General features: G+C 38.7%; 1 protein-coding gene across 14 annotated transcripts in view; it reads left to right on the plus strand.

Moving 5' to 3' along the window:
* Positions 1 to 15,039, plus strand: part of Adgrl2 (adhesion G protein-coupled receptor L2) — a 256,854-nt gene that overhangs the window by 229,485 nt on the left and 12,330 nt on the right. For all 14 annotated transcript variants that reach the window (XM_050149429.1, XM_050149430.1, XM_050149425.1 and 11 more), the window contains 7 exons: positions 1,466 to 1,591; positions 1,881 to 2,086; positions 3,270 to 3,443; positions 4,434 to 4,640; positions 5,546 to 5,766; positions 7,283 to 7,349; positions 14,078 to 14,169. In XM_050149429.1, the coding sequence (XP_050005386.1) occupies positions 1,466 to 1,591; positions 1,881 to 2,086; positions 3,270 to 3,443; positions 4,434 to 4,640; positions 5,546 to 5,766; positions 7,283 to 7,349; positions 14,078 to 14,169 (1,093 nt within the window). The remainder of the gene's footprint in view (positions 1 to 1,465; positions 1,592 to 1,880; positions 2,087 to 3,269; positions 3,444 to 4,433; positions 4,641 to 5,545; positions 5,767 to 7,282; positions 7,350 to 14,077; positions 14,170 to 15,039) is intronic.

Consider the following 15,039-nt stretch of genomic DNA (forward strand, 5'->3'; position numbering starts at 1 on the left):
TTCATTAGGTTATTAGTATCTAAAGTGTGGCATGCAGCATATTCTCCTAAGGATTGTTTTCGTAACACTTTAATCACTGAGAAGATTGTGAAGTGGTTAGCACACATCAATACCCTGTCTTCTGAATGAGAAAATATAAGGTTATTTAAAATTAAGTAGGTATTAAAGTATGAATTGAGGCATAGAGACCGGAAACTATTAGGGTTTTGAAAAAGTTCCTTTCAGTCCTGTTTAGTATCCCCGGGATGTTTCTGTTCTCTATTGCACTGTTTACTGGCAAATGCGCACTTACTTTTATAAAGTTGATGATCCCATATCCATTGCTTAGTTTTGTCTAAAATCAGTAGTCATGTGTAGGAATAATCCCATTACTTTAGAAAGTTCATGTCAGTTTTTCTTCCTATAAACATAATTTTTAAGCTAAAATGTAAATATAATGTAGAGGAAGTGAACGAATTCATGTGTGTGTAGGATATTTGAATTTGCACGAAACTCAGATTTTTTTATTTTATTTGCTTTTTAACAGGAGTAATTATTAATTATAGAGCCATTTAATGTAATAAGGAGGTAATTATATGTCAGAGGGGGAGGGGACGAGTGTTTTGCTTTGTTTTGTTTTGTTGGCAGGGTTTCATGTAGTCAGGCTAGCTTGGGATGCTCTGTGTAACCGAGGATGATTCCCATGTGTCTGCCACCACTTGTCACACCATAATGCCGTTCTGAGCCTTCCTGTTGGGTGCCGTCTTTGGAGAAACACTTCCGTTAGTCATGCTTCCCCACCGGATCCGTTGCCCCTCACACAGCGAGTCCGATAGAAGCAGGGAGACTTACCAGCTGCTTGATCCTTCCCAACATGAGTCAGTGAGAGCAATTGCCAGCCTGTGTCTGCACCCAGGGGAGTCCAAGACTTGTACGGGCACCATCATAATCTTTGCATCATTGTAAGCTTTGCAGTTGAGTGGTGTCTTTTGAGGCTGAATTCCTTCTAAGAACCTCCGAATGTCCGTGTTTTCATATTTAAAACAAAACAAAATTTAAAAATAGTCTTTGAGCAATGAGAGTGCAGGGGTGAGGCTATTTTTGAATCAAAGAAGGGAGTGAAGTCACATCTCTCCGCTGACAGTTTCTCATTAAAATTCTTTACTGATCGCGCTGCTCGTAGAAATTGGAAAAATGTGTAGCTACAAACTTTACAGACACAGTTCTGCCTAGAAAGAGATGTGCCTGTGTGGTGAAGGCATTCAGATACACACTCACTTTCTACTGAGGGATGGTCACTGAAGAGTTACTTAATACAAAGACCCCAAATGAATAAAGGTTTGTAGTAGAAAAGGGAAGCAATAATTCCTTTGGGATTCTCTTTTGTCTATTTGTAGCTTAAAGAATGACAACCCCCCTCTATTTATTTATTTATTTATTTATTTATTTATTTATTTATTTATTTATTTATTTTTGATTCATCCAGTTCTGCAAGTTGAAGTACTCAGCACGGAAGGGCAGGTCCAAGATTTTAAATTCCCTCTAGGCATCAAGGGGGCCGGCAGCTCCATCCAGCTCTCAGCAAACACTGTCAAACAGAACAGCAGGAACGGTGAGAGGCAACAACCCCCGCTTTGCTTTGTCCTTCTCTTTCTTTCTCTGACTCCCCTTGTTAAGAAAGAAAAAAAGAAAAAGCTGTTGAGGTGGACTTGTTCTGTCTTGAAAATTTACCCTTAATGCAACTAAAATGACTTTTACCATTTAAAATAATGCCTTACTTTCTCCACGAACTTGATTGAGATCCACGTAAAGTGTCCACTGGGTGTTCTTGTTTTATTCTCGTTTCACCACGTGCTCTCTCCTATTGGTTGTGAGCACTATGACTGTTTCTCCCGTCCCAGGGCTGGCAAAGCTGGTGTTCATCATTTACCGGAGTCTGGGACAATTCTTGAGTACGGAAAACGCGACCATCAAGCTGGGTCCAGACTTCGTGGGTCGGAACAGCACCATTGCCGTGAACTCCCACGTCATTTCCGTTTCCATCAATAAAGAGTCCAGCCGTGTGTACCTGACAGACCCGGTGCTCTTCACCTTGCCGCACATTTATGTAAGCTGATGTATGCTGATGAAGCCACAGAAGGCTTGACCCCTCAGAGCAAGGAAAGCCAGGCTGACATGCTGAGGATGCAGGAAGGATGGCGCGGTTGGGCGGTTGGGCGGACGGGTGTGAGGGAGAAGGGCCTTCCCATTTGAATTTTAAATGTTGGACTAGGTCAGAGACACAAGTTTATTTAAGTCTGTGAACATAAAATTAAATGAGCCTGGTTCAGTGATTATTAGAACTTAAGTGTATTCTTAATGAAAGCTAATTCAGTAATCAACAAGAAAATGTAAATGACTCTAATTTGTTTTGGGGTGAAAATTAACTCTTACCTTAGCAGCAGGATAGCTGGGTATTAACTCTTCAGAGTCTACTTTTATAGTATGGCTAATCATTATTTTTTAATTAGTTATATGGGGCTCATTCACACACATGCATCTCCACACAAAGCGTGCAGGCACATGCACACAGATACAAGCATATTTACATACAAAAATTAGTCATATTTGGCTCAACTTTCATCAAATATTGCATTAAGAGTTCAGAAATGAGGAGGTGTGCCTTGTCTGTGGTGCTCCAGAGTACAGGCTGGCGCTTATGTGACAGTTATGTTGGAAGGTGGGGCTGCTACAGTAGAGAGAATGAACGCCGGGAGCTAACCAAGCCGACAAGAATAGGATGTGCAGTCATAGAGCCTAGCTCATATTTACTTGATTTGATTTATTCTTAAGATCCTTACAGTGTCAACTGTGTTTCAAATGTATCTCATGTGTCACTTACAAGTAACCATAAAAAGGACCCAAACTTGAAAATATTTTTTTTAAGACACTTGGCCCCTCTGGGATTTTCTCAGAACCAATTCACAACCTTAATCTTATCAGAAAAGGGAGAAAGACTCTAATGTACTGATTTTACCATCAGTAGGTAAAATCATAAGATCGAAATTGTAATTGGGTGAAATGGATCTCTGGTAATTTAGAATACACGTTAGAGTGTTTCGGACTATAAAGTCCCCTTGAAGCTAGATATGTGCCTCGTATAACATAGTCCACAACTTTGCTGATGGAAAACTTTATAGTCCGAAACATGCAAAGTTTAATCTAAATTACCTTTTGCACATATTAAACAATTGCTACTGCCATCTTTGAGTGTAAAAATCCTAATTTTATCTTGTCATTTTATTTCCCAGACTCACAATTATTTCAATGCAAACTGCTCCTTCTGGAACTACTCAGAGAGAACCATGATGGGATATTGGTCTACCCAGGGCTGCAAGCTGGTTGACACTAATAAAACTCGCACAACGTGTGCGTGCAGCCACCTAACCAATTTTGCTATTCTCATGGCCCACAGGGAAATTTCAGTAAGTATTTGCACTTCTAATTAGTCGCAGGGAAAGACCTCAGAGATTCAAAACAGCTTGTGTAATAGTCCATCTTTGGGTGCTTATCGTAACTAAAAAGCAAACAAAGTAATGTAGGATTCTAATTGTTTTTACCCTGTCCACGTATGCTCAGAAGCCTTGACACTTTCTTGCTAAGTTCCTGCCCACCTTTGTGGGAAGATGCTTTTCAGAGGCTGTAAGGGTTTTGAGAATCGATAGCAATGGGGGTCGCCAGAGCACAACATGGGCTCCCAGATGCCGGATGCCATTCCTATGCTGAATTGTGGAATCGCTTTTCACAATGTTGCTGTGACAGCTGGCACATTATATAGAACTACAGAGTTTGAAAAGTCAGAAAAGCTTCTGGAATATGCCTACATAGTTGTTCCTCTTGTTAAAGAGAGTGATAGTAGCCACAAAAAAAAAAAAAGATTCAGTATATAGCATGGGGTCAGGGATGTGTCTCAATGGTTGAGTGTCTAGCTTGAGAAAGACTCTGGTATTCATCCCTTCTCATTCCAAGAAAAATACAGTACAAAACTTGTGTCTGTATCAGGCTTGTCTGCATTATTTCTCACTGTGTAAGTATGTAGAAACCCAAGAGCAGGGGAAAATGTAAAAGTTGAATGATGTATTAGCCGCACCATCATTAAAAGACTAATTATTTTTAATCATAATTAGTCATCATTCCGTGTAACTATTCTGTCTACATTTCTTAAGGTAATTGTTTAAATACTTATTTTAGAAGATTGGGCCTCTCACATCATTTTCTATACAAAATCCCCCTTTTTGTTGAATCACTTTTAAGTTGTAAATGCAATAAGGTAGCCTTCAGCTCCATTACACAGTCAACAGTTTTATCCGTGAGCCCCGCTCGAGCACGCGAATATTCTTCATTAGCGGTGGAGGCAGAAGGTTTCCTCTTGGTGCTGTGGATTGCTGACGTTCTTTGCGCTTCCCGCTTTCTAGGTTAATGATGTTCACGAACTTCTGCTCAAAGTCATCACCTGGGTGGGCATCATTGTCTCCCTCATCTGCCTGGCGGTCTGCATCTTCACCTTCTGTTTCTTCCGAGGTTTACAGAGTGACCGCAACACTATCCACAAGAACCTTTGTATCAACCTTTTCATTGCCGAATTTATTTATCTCATAGGCATCGATAAGACGTCCTACCCGGTAAGCACCTGTCGAGTTGACTGACCTTGGTCAGTCTGCTAGCTGTCAGTACACCCGTGACACAGGCATTAGTGTTTGATGCAATGGATTGTCACGGCGAAGGACAAACTGTGTGGAATTATAAGACAGCTTACTCAGTAATGCTATTATGAAGTAATTATGAAGGCCTTCATTTCGTGGATTAAACTACAAGTTCATTTTTCTGGCTTGTTATACAACAGAAGACTGCAGGGGACCCTGTAATAAAAAGATGCCACTTTCCAAGTTCCTACTTTGCTTATATTGTGATCAGCAGCCTTTCTTTCATGCTTAAAGCAATGTATTCATCGTCCCAAGTCCTCAGCGTCAGACACAAAGCATAATTTATTAACGCATCACCCTGGATTCATCTGGGATATTTCAGAATGCCCCAGAAACAAAAAGGAAGTGATCCTACATAATTAGAGTGAGGATATTTGTCATTCAAGCAAACTTCTACAATTCTGCTCTAAGTAGATATAATGTGTCTGTATATAACTGTACTGCGGACTTGTGAAACAGACACCCGCAGTGGGGTACGAGAGTCCTCTGTGGGGACGTGGAGACATGATCTTAAAAATCTGGCTTCCTCCTCATACTTAATTTCCCTAAAACGGCAATCACTTAGTGAGGAAGTCTGTCACACTTAGGGGTATGGTTTTCAAGCATATGTGCCCTTGATATTTTACCAGGCCTTTAATTTGTGTCCATTTATGGAAAGTGTGTGTGTGTGTGTGTGTGTGTGTGTGTGTGTGTGTGAGTGTGAAGATACTGATGATATGAGGTATTTAAACACTAGTGATCCTGCCACTGACGGTTTCATAGGCGAGGAGAGGATGCTTCGTACTCACAGATAACCTTTATGTTTCTCTTCTTTCCCTTCTCAGGTCTTATGCCCTGTATTCGCAGGGCTTTTGCATTTCTTCTTCCTAGCGGCTTTTTCTTGGATGTGCCTGGAAGGTGTCCAGCTCTACTTAATGTTGGTTGAAGTTTTCGAGAGCGAATATTCAAGGAAGAAATATTACTATGTGGCCGGATACTTGTTCCCTGCCACGGTGGTCGGGGTTTCGGCCGCTATTGACTATAAGAGCTATGGGACACAAAAGGCGTAAGTAATTGCAAGCGGCCTGCGTGCTTTTCAACTGAATAATTTTTTACAGCCTGTTAGCTGTCAGTGAGGGTTCCTGACAGATGAAAATCGTGTCTGAAAGCTTTACTGGGGGAGAGAAGAGGCATGCCGTGCACAAATTACAATCAAGTCTTCTGTAATTTTCTGGGTTCAAAGGATTTGTTCTCTGGTGAGGCAGATTCTAAATTATGGACTTTCTCTTTTAACACAAAAGATTGACCTGAAACAAATTGAAAAAGTAAATAACTTTTTGGCCTCAGAAAGATATTAAGTAAAAAATTCTCCCAAACTTAATGCGTCTGACTTAAGCCAGCGCTTCCCCAAGTCCCTGTGCGGCCGATTCTCCTTCTGCACTGTTACGGAAGCATGTTCCATCCCAGATGTTTCGCTTTGGTAATATTTTACCAGGAACTTTAAGAGGATTAAAATAATTCACCCTCTCTTGTTCTTAAAAGTACAGAAAGTCGCAGAATGAAGAGATGGCACTTCTCTAATGGTTTACGTTGCTAAAGGCATAAATTGGACTTCCAACTCTGCTTATTTTTTCCACTGATAAAATTAGTTAATAGTGTTTGTTTCTAGTAAAGAAGCCCATGACTTTATAGATACTGAAAAAGCCAGAGAAATTCAATGCGGATTCCATATTGTATGAAATATGAACCACTAGCTAAAGTGTGTCCTTTTTTATTGTTTTTATTGAGCTGTATCTTTTTCTCTGTTCCCATCCCCTTCTACCCTCTCCCATGGTCCCCATGCTCCCTATTTACTCAGGAGACCTTATCTTTTTCTACTTCCCATGTGGATTAGATTCATGTATGTCTCTCTTAGGGTCCTCTTTGCTGTCTAGGTTCTCTGGGGTTGCGCACCGCAGGCTGGTTTTTCTTTGCTTTATGTCTAGAAACCACTTATGCGTGAGGACATTTGATATCTGTCACTAAAGTGTGTCTTAATGAGTTCATGCATTATCCACTTTAATGCTGTGGAGGTTGCGTGCTTATATTTTCCCCTAGTATGTGTCCATTTCTAATGGAGCTATTTATGCTGTACTCTTGCCACTAACGCCCTCTGAGTGCTTTCTTTAAATTCTGTTATGCAATTTAATTCTGATCAACCCGAAAGACAAATTTCGAGGATTACACATAGAACTTTTGAATGATGGTGCAATGTGGAGTATTGCTTGGCATCGTCTAAAGAAGTTGAAGTTTCCTAGGGCTTCAGGCCTGGGGTGGGACCTCCGTTTTCCCTATGAAAACTTCTGTACTGTACTGTGCCTGAAATGAATCCTGCTGCAGGTCAAAGTAAAGGAATTGCCCAACTTTGTTGGGTCAAAGCCAACTCAGAATTATTATAATTCTTCTTGCCCATGATTAATGAATTTTCAAAGGCATATGGAGGGATGGTTTCTTGGCTGGATTTTTGTGGTTTTGTTTCTCTGCTTAATGTGAGGATCCAGGAAAGCTACTTACTGCATTTTTTTTTTCTCCTTCCCAAATAGTTGCTGGCTTCACGTTGATAACTATTTCATATGGAGTTTCATTGGGCCTGTGACCTTCATTATTCTGGTAAGCAGACTTCCCTTTCGCAGCCTTTCTGGCGGCCACTGTAGCACTGGTACTCGGGACTCTAAGCTGTGCCCCTCCAACTGCTAATGATGCAGTCAAAGGTGTATAAATATGTCTGCTAAGAGGACAGTATCGTGAAGCATATTTAGACGGTTGCCATTATGGGAAGTTGTACACTGACTGATTCACTATGCCTGAAAAATACCCTATGCTGTTTCTGTATCAGTGCGCTGAAACAGCATAATAATATCAAATAAATAAATAACATACACAAGACCACTCATCAGCCATGTTAAGAATTTTTTGACTGTTTAGTCAGGCAAATGGACATTACTTTTTTTTCTTCACAGTCTAATAGTAATTTAATTTTTTTAAGTGAATGTTCATACCTTAAATTCTTATAGATCATAAATCTTTATGAAACTTAAATTAATTAAAATGGCTAGTAAATGAATTTTAAATTCACTGGAAATAAGAATATCTCTTGAAGAATTAATATACTTTTTAAAAATCAGTAACAGTTTATTTTTAAACAAATTTTATATACGTCATCAGTAGTAGCATTAAGGTATTTTTAAAAAACCTTTTCTATCATTTATATTCATATTGGAAATGGCAAGATCAGAATTTTAAAATTTAAAACTTTGTCCCAAGTACAGTACAACGCAGATCGAAATGAGTATTAATAGCCTTTAGAAGTTTGAAAAAAATACCATAAACAAGTTTAAATATCTATGCAGAATTGATGTCCTTAAACACACTAGCTATTGCTATTTTAAGTATTTTACTGCTACTATCTTTTTTTCCCCCTAAGGAAACTGTTCAGGATGTTTTAATGTTCACTAGTGTTTCATAAAGTTCAGAAAGAAAAGGTCTTAGTTCAGTCAGTCAGACTCTTGCCGCGCAAGCATGAAGACTTGAAGTGTGGAAGGGGAACCCCAGGATAGCCAGGAGACCCCTTAGTCCCAGAACTGGGGAGACAGAGGCGGTGAGATTCTGGGTACATGCAGAAAGGCTGACCCTTCAGCTCCAGTGGGCAACACTTTCTTCAAAGAATAAGATAGCGTGATTGAGAAGGACACCTAATATCGATCTTACACGAATGATTAATTAAAAAAATAACTGTTGTTGAACAAAACACCTAAAAACAGTGTGTGCATTTTAGATCTTACTACAACTATGTCGCATAGCTACTTCAACAGCGCAGCATGGAAACTAGAGATGAAAGCCTGTGGAAACCACAGAAATATTATTAGTGTTCCTGAGGTTGGGGCATTTTCATCCGATTATCCTCACTAGGCAATGGCCCCAGTTCTGCCCCTTAGTGTATAGGACCACACCCTTAGTGTTTTCTAGCATAAAAACGGCTAAAGGCTTTTTTAGAGCTCCCTAAAACAAACACATTTAAATACAAAGCCTGCATTAGGGGTGTTTGGGATATAAAACTGTCACATGTTTACTTCTGTTGACTGAGAATGTCACCTCCAAAGATTAGCACTAACTAATAATATATTTAAAACATTTTGTTTGAAGAACAAGTTAATGTGTACTCAGTAAGGAATGGGTAAAAGGTATTTTGGTGCATCACCCACTTATTATGGGAGCCCATTATTTATCACTCTGATATTCATTTATACTCTGCCTTCCGACTGACCTGTGGAGGGCTCTAGGTCACATTGTTCCCTACCTAAAAACAAACAAAAGAAACCAGCCAGTAACAATTACCATACAGATCTCCTTGAGATTCGGAGATTGCTTTGCCTTCTAACCATCCCAGCACAGAGAGAATACAAAATGATAACTTGAAATACAATATCTAACCTAAATTGAGAAATGAGATTGTACAGCATATGTATGTTAGAAACACATTTACCTAAGTAGGTACTGTGGTATTACAAGACATTTAAAACCTAATTCTGACATGAATCTTAATAATATAAATTGTATTATATACTGTCCCTGTAAGGAATATTCTTATAACAAAACATTACTTGCTATTCCAAGAAAATACATTTTGGATTATGACTGAGTTGAAACCATTTTAACTTAATAGTATTAAATAGGTCTACCTTTGTAATATTCTGTGAAGAAAAGTAAGAGTCTGTGGGAGATAAAACTTCCTCCTTAACGCCTTTCTATAGAATGTCTTGCCTACAGGCACTGGACTTATTATATCTATGAGAAAAGTGCCAGTTAGTAATGAGCAGGGGAAACCATTAGTATGCCTGAAATGGTTTAATGAAGGCTTGGATCATGACACGTCAGGAGCTGTTCTTATCATTTGGACAGCTCCATCTGCATCATTAATAATTAATTCAGTTCAGTAAGAGTTCAGCTCACATGCTCACTTAGAAGTCTTCTTCAGAGAACACCTCTCTGGCTGCCCGTCCAGGGGAAATCGCTTTCTGCTTGGCTAACAGCAAAGATCTGGAGACACAAGCGCGGTTTTAGACTTGCACTTGCCAGGTAGCCAAAGCTCTAGGGAGGACAAAAAGGGTCGGAACATGTGCAGTTCAGCCGGGTTGTTTCAGAGCGCTGTTGCGGCTCTTCTGTCTTATCATATCCATGTCAGCCCTGCAAGCTGTGGAATGAATTTAAAGCTGCTAAGCCCAGACAGATGTGATTCAATGGAGCAAGCTGATGACCATAAAACAAACCGTGCTTTCCTATAATCCCTGGGAACTTCTCCTTTCTAAAAACTCTGTTGTATGTCATGCCTAGCAACGGAGGTCACACTTCACTCTGTAGTCCCCATTAGATTAGCAAAGTATGATGTAAATAATAATGTTTGCAGTTATGATTTGGGTATTGTTAGTAGTCATTGGAAGAGTGTCCCAGTTTGGTTATTTATTTATTTATTTATTTATTTATTTATTTATTTATTTGCTGAGTGAATTTTTTTTTTAACCTCTTCTGATTCTGGTCCCAACTTTTACATGTGGTTCTATTAAGAAATAACAAAATATCTGTATGTTTACAGATACCTGTATGTACATACCCACATGCACAGATAAGTCCACAGTGTAGAGTTAATGTACAAATAATTTCTTAACAAATCCCCCCTCCAAATAAGTTATCACCATGTGCGTTTAGACTAGTGGGTTATATACATACCTAACATAGTTCTATTTAATGATCTAAATTTACTAATTTATGTGAGTCATTCAGTTTAGACAATGTTTTTCATGTATATGCAGCCTAGCCCTTTTCCTTACCCATTGATTAATAATTTTTAACATATCCCCTTATGTTTAAATTTACTAGTATTTAGTAATATTTTGTGTTGTGGGGTGTGTGGGGGGGGACAACTACAAAGAGTGGAAGTTGGGATATTCTCTTCAGACAGGACAAGTTACAGCAGAGGGACTGGGTGGTAGAGGTGTCTCTTCTTGTCTCTCTGTCTGCCTCCAGAGAAAAAAAGGGGGGAATGTTTGATTGTCGTGATTTCTTTAGTTTTTCAAAGTCTATAGAAGATACTAGAAATTAAATAGGGGAAGAAAAAAGTTAATGAAGTCACTCATTCTGTTATTTAAAAACAGACAAAGCAAAAATGTAGTACTATGACTGGAAAGTCATGTATGTCTTGAGAAAGGAACTCAGATTTGTAGACAGTCGTTTATTTGAAAGCAGTCTGCTGTCTTAAGGTGACTGTTCTGGACTGTAGATTATACTGAAGCTGTTCTTGTCTGCTTTTCTGTGCCTGGATTTCGGCCCTACTATTCTATTTTAAAAGGGCAAGGAAGAAGTGGTGGAGAAAACAGGAGTGGAAGTATAATAAAATATTCTAATCTGCAAAAATCATAATTTCTGGAGTGTCTTGCCTCTTGAAAAAATCATAATAAAATTTATTGTATGAAACTGAAATTTAGTGTTAAAATGTTTAAATATTAGATAAGAGAGAACTGTAAAGCAGCTTGTGCTTCCATCAATGGTCTGTTTCATTCCAGGAAGAAGTTCACTGTATATGTTGATTGTAACCTGTTTAATTGGTCAACATCTATGTCACAAGCATTTTATTCCATTTCTCTAGTTCACTGCAAATAATATATATCAGTGAAATTTTAATATTTAATAAGCATGGAGAAAACTCTCCGATTGACACTTTTTTTGCTATCTTGTGCCTCAAGAGTGCTCCTTGTAAGCCTCCTTTTGTAATTATTTTGTTTAGAAATGACAGTGTTTTGTCCTATTAAATATACCCTTGCTCCATTAGTTCTATGTTTTCAAGTAATTTTTCTTCAGAGGCTAAAAGTTTTGTGTATGAGTTAACTGAAAGTTTGATGACAGTATGTCATTAGCTGTCATTTTCTTTTTCATTTCATTAAAGTGAAACATTTACACACGCTCCAAACAATTTGAATATAAAAGCCCATTGACCATTTTATTATTTTTTCCATCATAATTTTTGCAACATATTTTTTCATGGAGTGTATTGTATATTCATCTTTAAGGTGATCCTCTTTTGAGTCATTTTAAAACACTCTAAATTAAGATCACTGTGATGTATCCATCTTTAATCTCAGCATATGGGAGGCAGAGGCAAGCTGATCTCTGTGGGTCCAAGGCCAACCTGGTCTATATAGACTACATAGTGAGTTCTAGGCCAGCCAGAGAGACATAATCAGAATGGGTATCAAATAAATGAATAAATAAACAAGTAGAGTAAAATGGATGGATGGATGGATGGATGGATGGATGGATGGACGGACGGACGGACGGACGGACGGACGGACGGACGGGTGGGTGGACGGACGAATAAACAGTACATTCAGGGCATTCAAAATATGGTTGAAAGGTTTTATCTGCTTTTGTGAAGAAGGTCCTCTCACCCAAGATTGGAGTCCATTCCTTTTTTTACCTTGAGTTTGGATTGAGGTGTTGAGTTTATTTACATGCAGAGTGTCTTTGAGCAGCTCCCTCCCCAGCTAATACAGACTGAGCATAGCACATCCTGGCCTTGCGGGGCACTCTGCCTCCCAGCTACCCTCTAGTGTGATCAGTTAAGGTGACCAATGCATAGAATGGGAAACTGGTGGCATTGCTGAAATTTGCCTTTTTGAGAAAAGTTAAAAACATTCTTTACCATGATTCTTTAAAAAGTCATCAGTGTTTACTCCATTACCACAAAGAGTTCTGATTTTCTCAGGGGCAGAAGCCTGTCTTAAGCTTCACGGCATGATTGACACATCCTTGTGTAGCACAGGCTGGTCAATAAAATATCTGTTGGTTGAACTGTGTGATGTGGCCCGTCTCTGTGAAAGAAAACATGTCTATAAACCAGCTGGAATAATTCTGTAAAAATAAAGGAAGAAATGTTCCTATGGTTTTATCTTCTCTCTGATAAATCTCTTAAGAAGTTAAATAAAACAAATATCTGTTTTGCCCTTAAGTAACTACCCTAGAAAGGTAAACCATCTGTCACCATGTGTAGGTTATGCCCATTAGCCTCATTTTATCCCTGAACGGAGGAAATTCTACTTCTATGAGAAATAATAAAGTGCTTCAGAGAACAGTGGTACACAGCTTAAAGTCTTTGCCTTGTTCCCGAACACATTAGTAGGGACATCTGGAAACGTTTAATGTATTGGTTTGTATCATGCATCATGGTTATAAAATCAGAAGTAATAACGAATGAGTGTGGGGTCATTTGCTTGTGTGTCATTGTGACTGGGCGGCAAGGATGGCAATGACAACACAGTGGGTTGTCTCTCGCCTAAGAGAAGCACATCCCCTCATACAGTGTGTGTTTCTTGAGTCTTCCACGAGGACCAGAGAACCATGGGTTATGCTGAGTTCTCAAAAAACCATGAGTAGATGGATCTATGAATGAAGGAATGAAATGTCCCAGGAAGGCTGCAGGGGTACTCTCACTTAGCTCTAGTCTTAGGGCATAAACGGAAGAGTGCTCCCCTCTGACTCTCTGCCCGAATTTACCAGTCTTACCTCTCCTAAGTCATAATGTCCCCACTGTCTTCTTTATCCAACCATCTGACCTCTAGGGAATCCAACAATTCCACATCAAATTCCAGCCTCCTTGGTTTGCTTTTGATTGTCCCTAAAGTCCTCGCACAGCTGACTACTTAGTCGAACTTAAAATTTTGTGGGAATTGACCAAGTTTCAGGCAGTGTGAACAAGGGATGAAAGAGCGAATGACTTTTAACATTAGTTAGATAGGAAGTTACGCAGACAGTAAAAACCTTACCTTCTTACTAGTTTCAACTATTTCATGTATTTTATTTAAATGGCTGCTCTGTTACCTTAGATGTCATACAAACATCATTCCTCTGGTTTAGTTGGTCACCATCAAGAGGTAGGCTCTCAGCCAGGTTTTCTGGAACTCAGCAATTCGTCCACAGCAGTTTCTTGATGTAAATGCACTTCTCAGAATTCTTTTCGGGGTCTCTATTTAGGTGACTTTTAGTCCTTGGACTACATTTAGCTAAAGAAACTAATTTAGGTTTTTTAATTAATTTAATCATTACCACATGATACTGGCTTAATGAGCTTGCAATTCCATGTCAAATGATCTGTTAGATCGATCATAATAGCCAGGGTGTTTTCCACACAGGCTGAACTCATCACTGGATACACAAATGAAAATTGACTTGCTGTATACAGTGTCCATATGCTGTGGGTACTGAACTGGGTGAACTCATTAACTAAACTTGCAAAACGTATTTTATCCGTTGTTCATAGTGATCTTTTCTTTCTTTATTCATTAAAACAGCTAAATATTATTTTCCTGGTGATTACACTGTGCAAAATGGTGAAACATTCAAACACTTTGAAACCAGATTCTAGCAGGTTGGAAAACATTAAGTAAGTATTTCATGTTTGAACTGTTATACTTGACGAGCTCAGTAAAAGATATCCTCCACAGGGAACGCAGGCGTTTCTGCCTTCTGGCAGCTCTAGAAGGGATTCTGAATGAAATCTTACCGATCGAGGTTGAATTTCCATAACCATGTTGCGGGCATTGGTCAAGAAGCAGATAATTTCTGACTTGATCTAGAGTAGAGAAATTGTTTCTGTGGCTTCATGGAAATTTCAGAGCACTGTAGTGATTTCATTTGAATTTAAAATGCAATTCCAAATGATGGTCCTGTTTGCATGGCTGATATGATTATATTAAGTTTGTTTTGTTAAATGACTTTTTGATTTAAGGATTCTGAGCAGTTTCTCCTCCTAATCCTGTTTTCCTAAGAGAATTTTCCCTATTACTATTGTTATCTTGAAGATTATCTGTTGTTTCCATGCTAATTAAACAAGTGTTTGCTTTATCTCGATGTTGAATAAAATCTGCAATATTCTATTAGTGAAAATGCTATCTAATTAACCCAAAATTGATAGATGTTGATTCATTAAATCAGCTATGGAAACATTTTTCAGACTTATTTTTAAAATGTGAGTCTTAATGTAGAATTCAAGGACGTATTAAAGTTGGGTATGCCAGGATTGTGAAAATACTATTTTTAATGTTAAAAAATGGCAGATTATAGTAAGGGTAATATTTTTTTAATTAGATGTTTTAAATAGGCTAGTGCCAGCTTCATTGCATGTTGCATGGTAAGAGAGAGAGCTAATCGTTAGCGTCTCTCTCTTTTCTTCCCTTCCTCTTTCTGTCTTCTCACCTACACCAGTAATTACCGTGTTTGTGATGGCTACTATAATACGGACTTACCTGGGTAA

Source organism: Alexandromys fortis, unplaced genomic scaffold (assembly GCF_014885135.2).
Source record: "Alexandromys fortis isolate MF-2015 unplaced genomic scaffold, M_Fortis_MF-2015_v1.1 scaffold_68, whole genome shotgun sequence".
In the NCBI taxonomy this organism is placed as follows: Eukaryota; Metazoa; Chordata; class Mammalia; order Rodentia; family Cricetidae; genus Alexandromys; species Alexandromys fortis.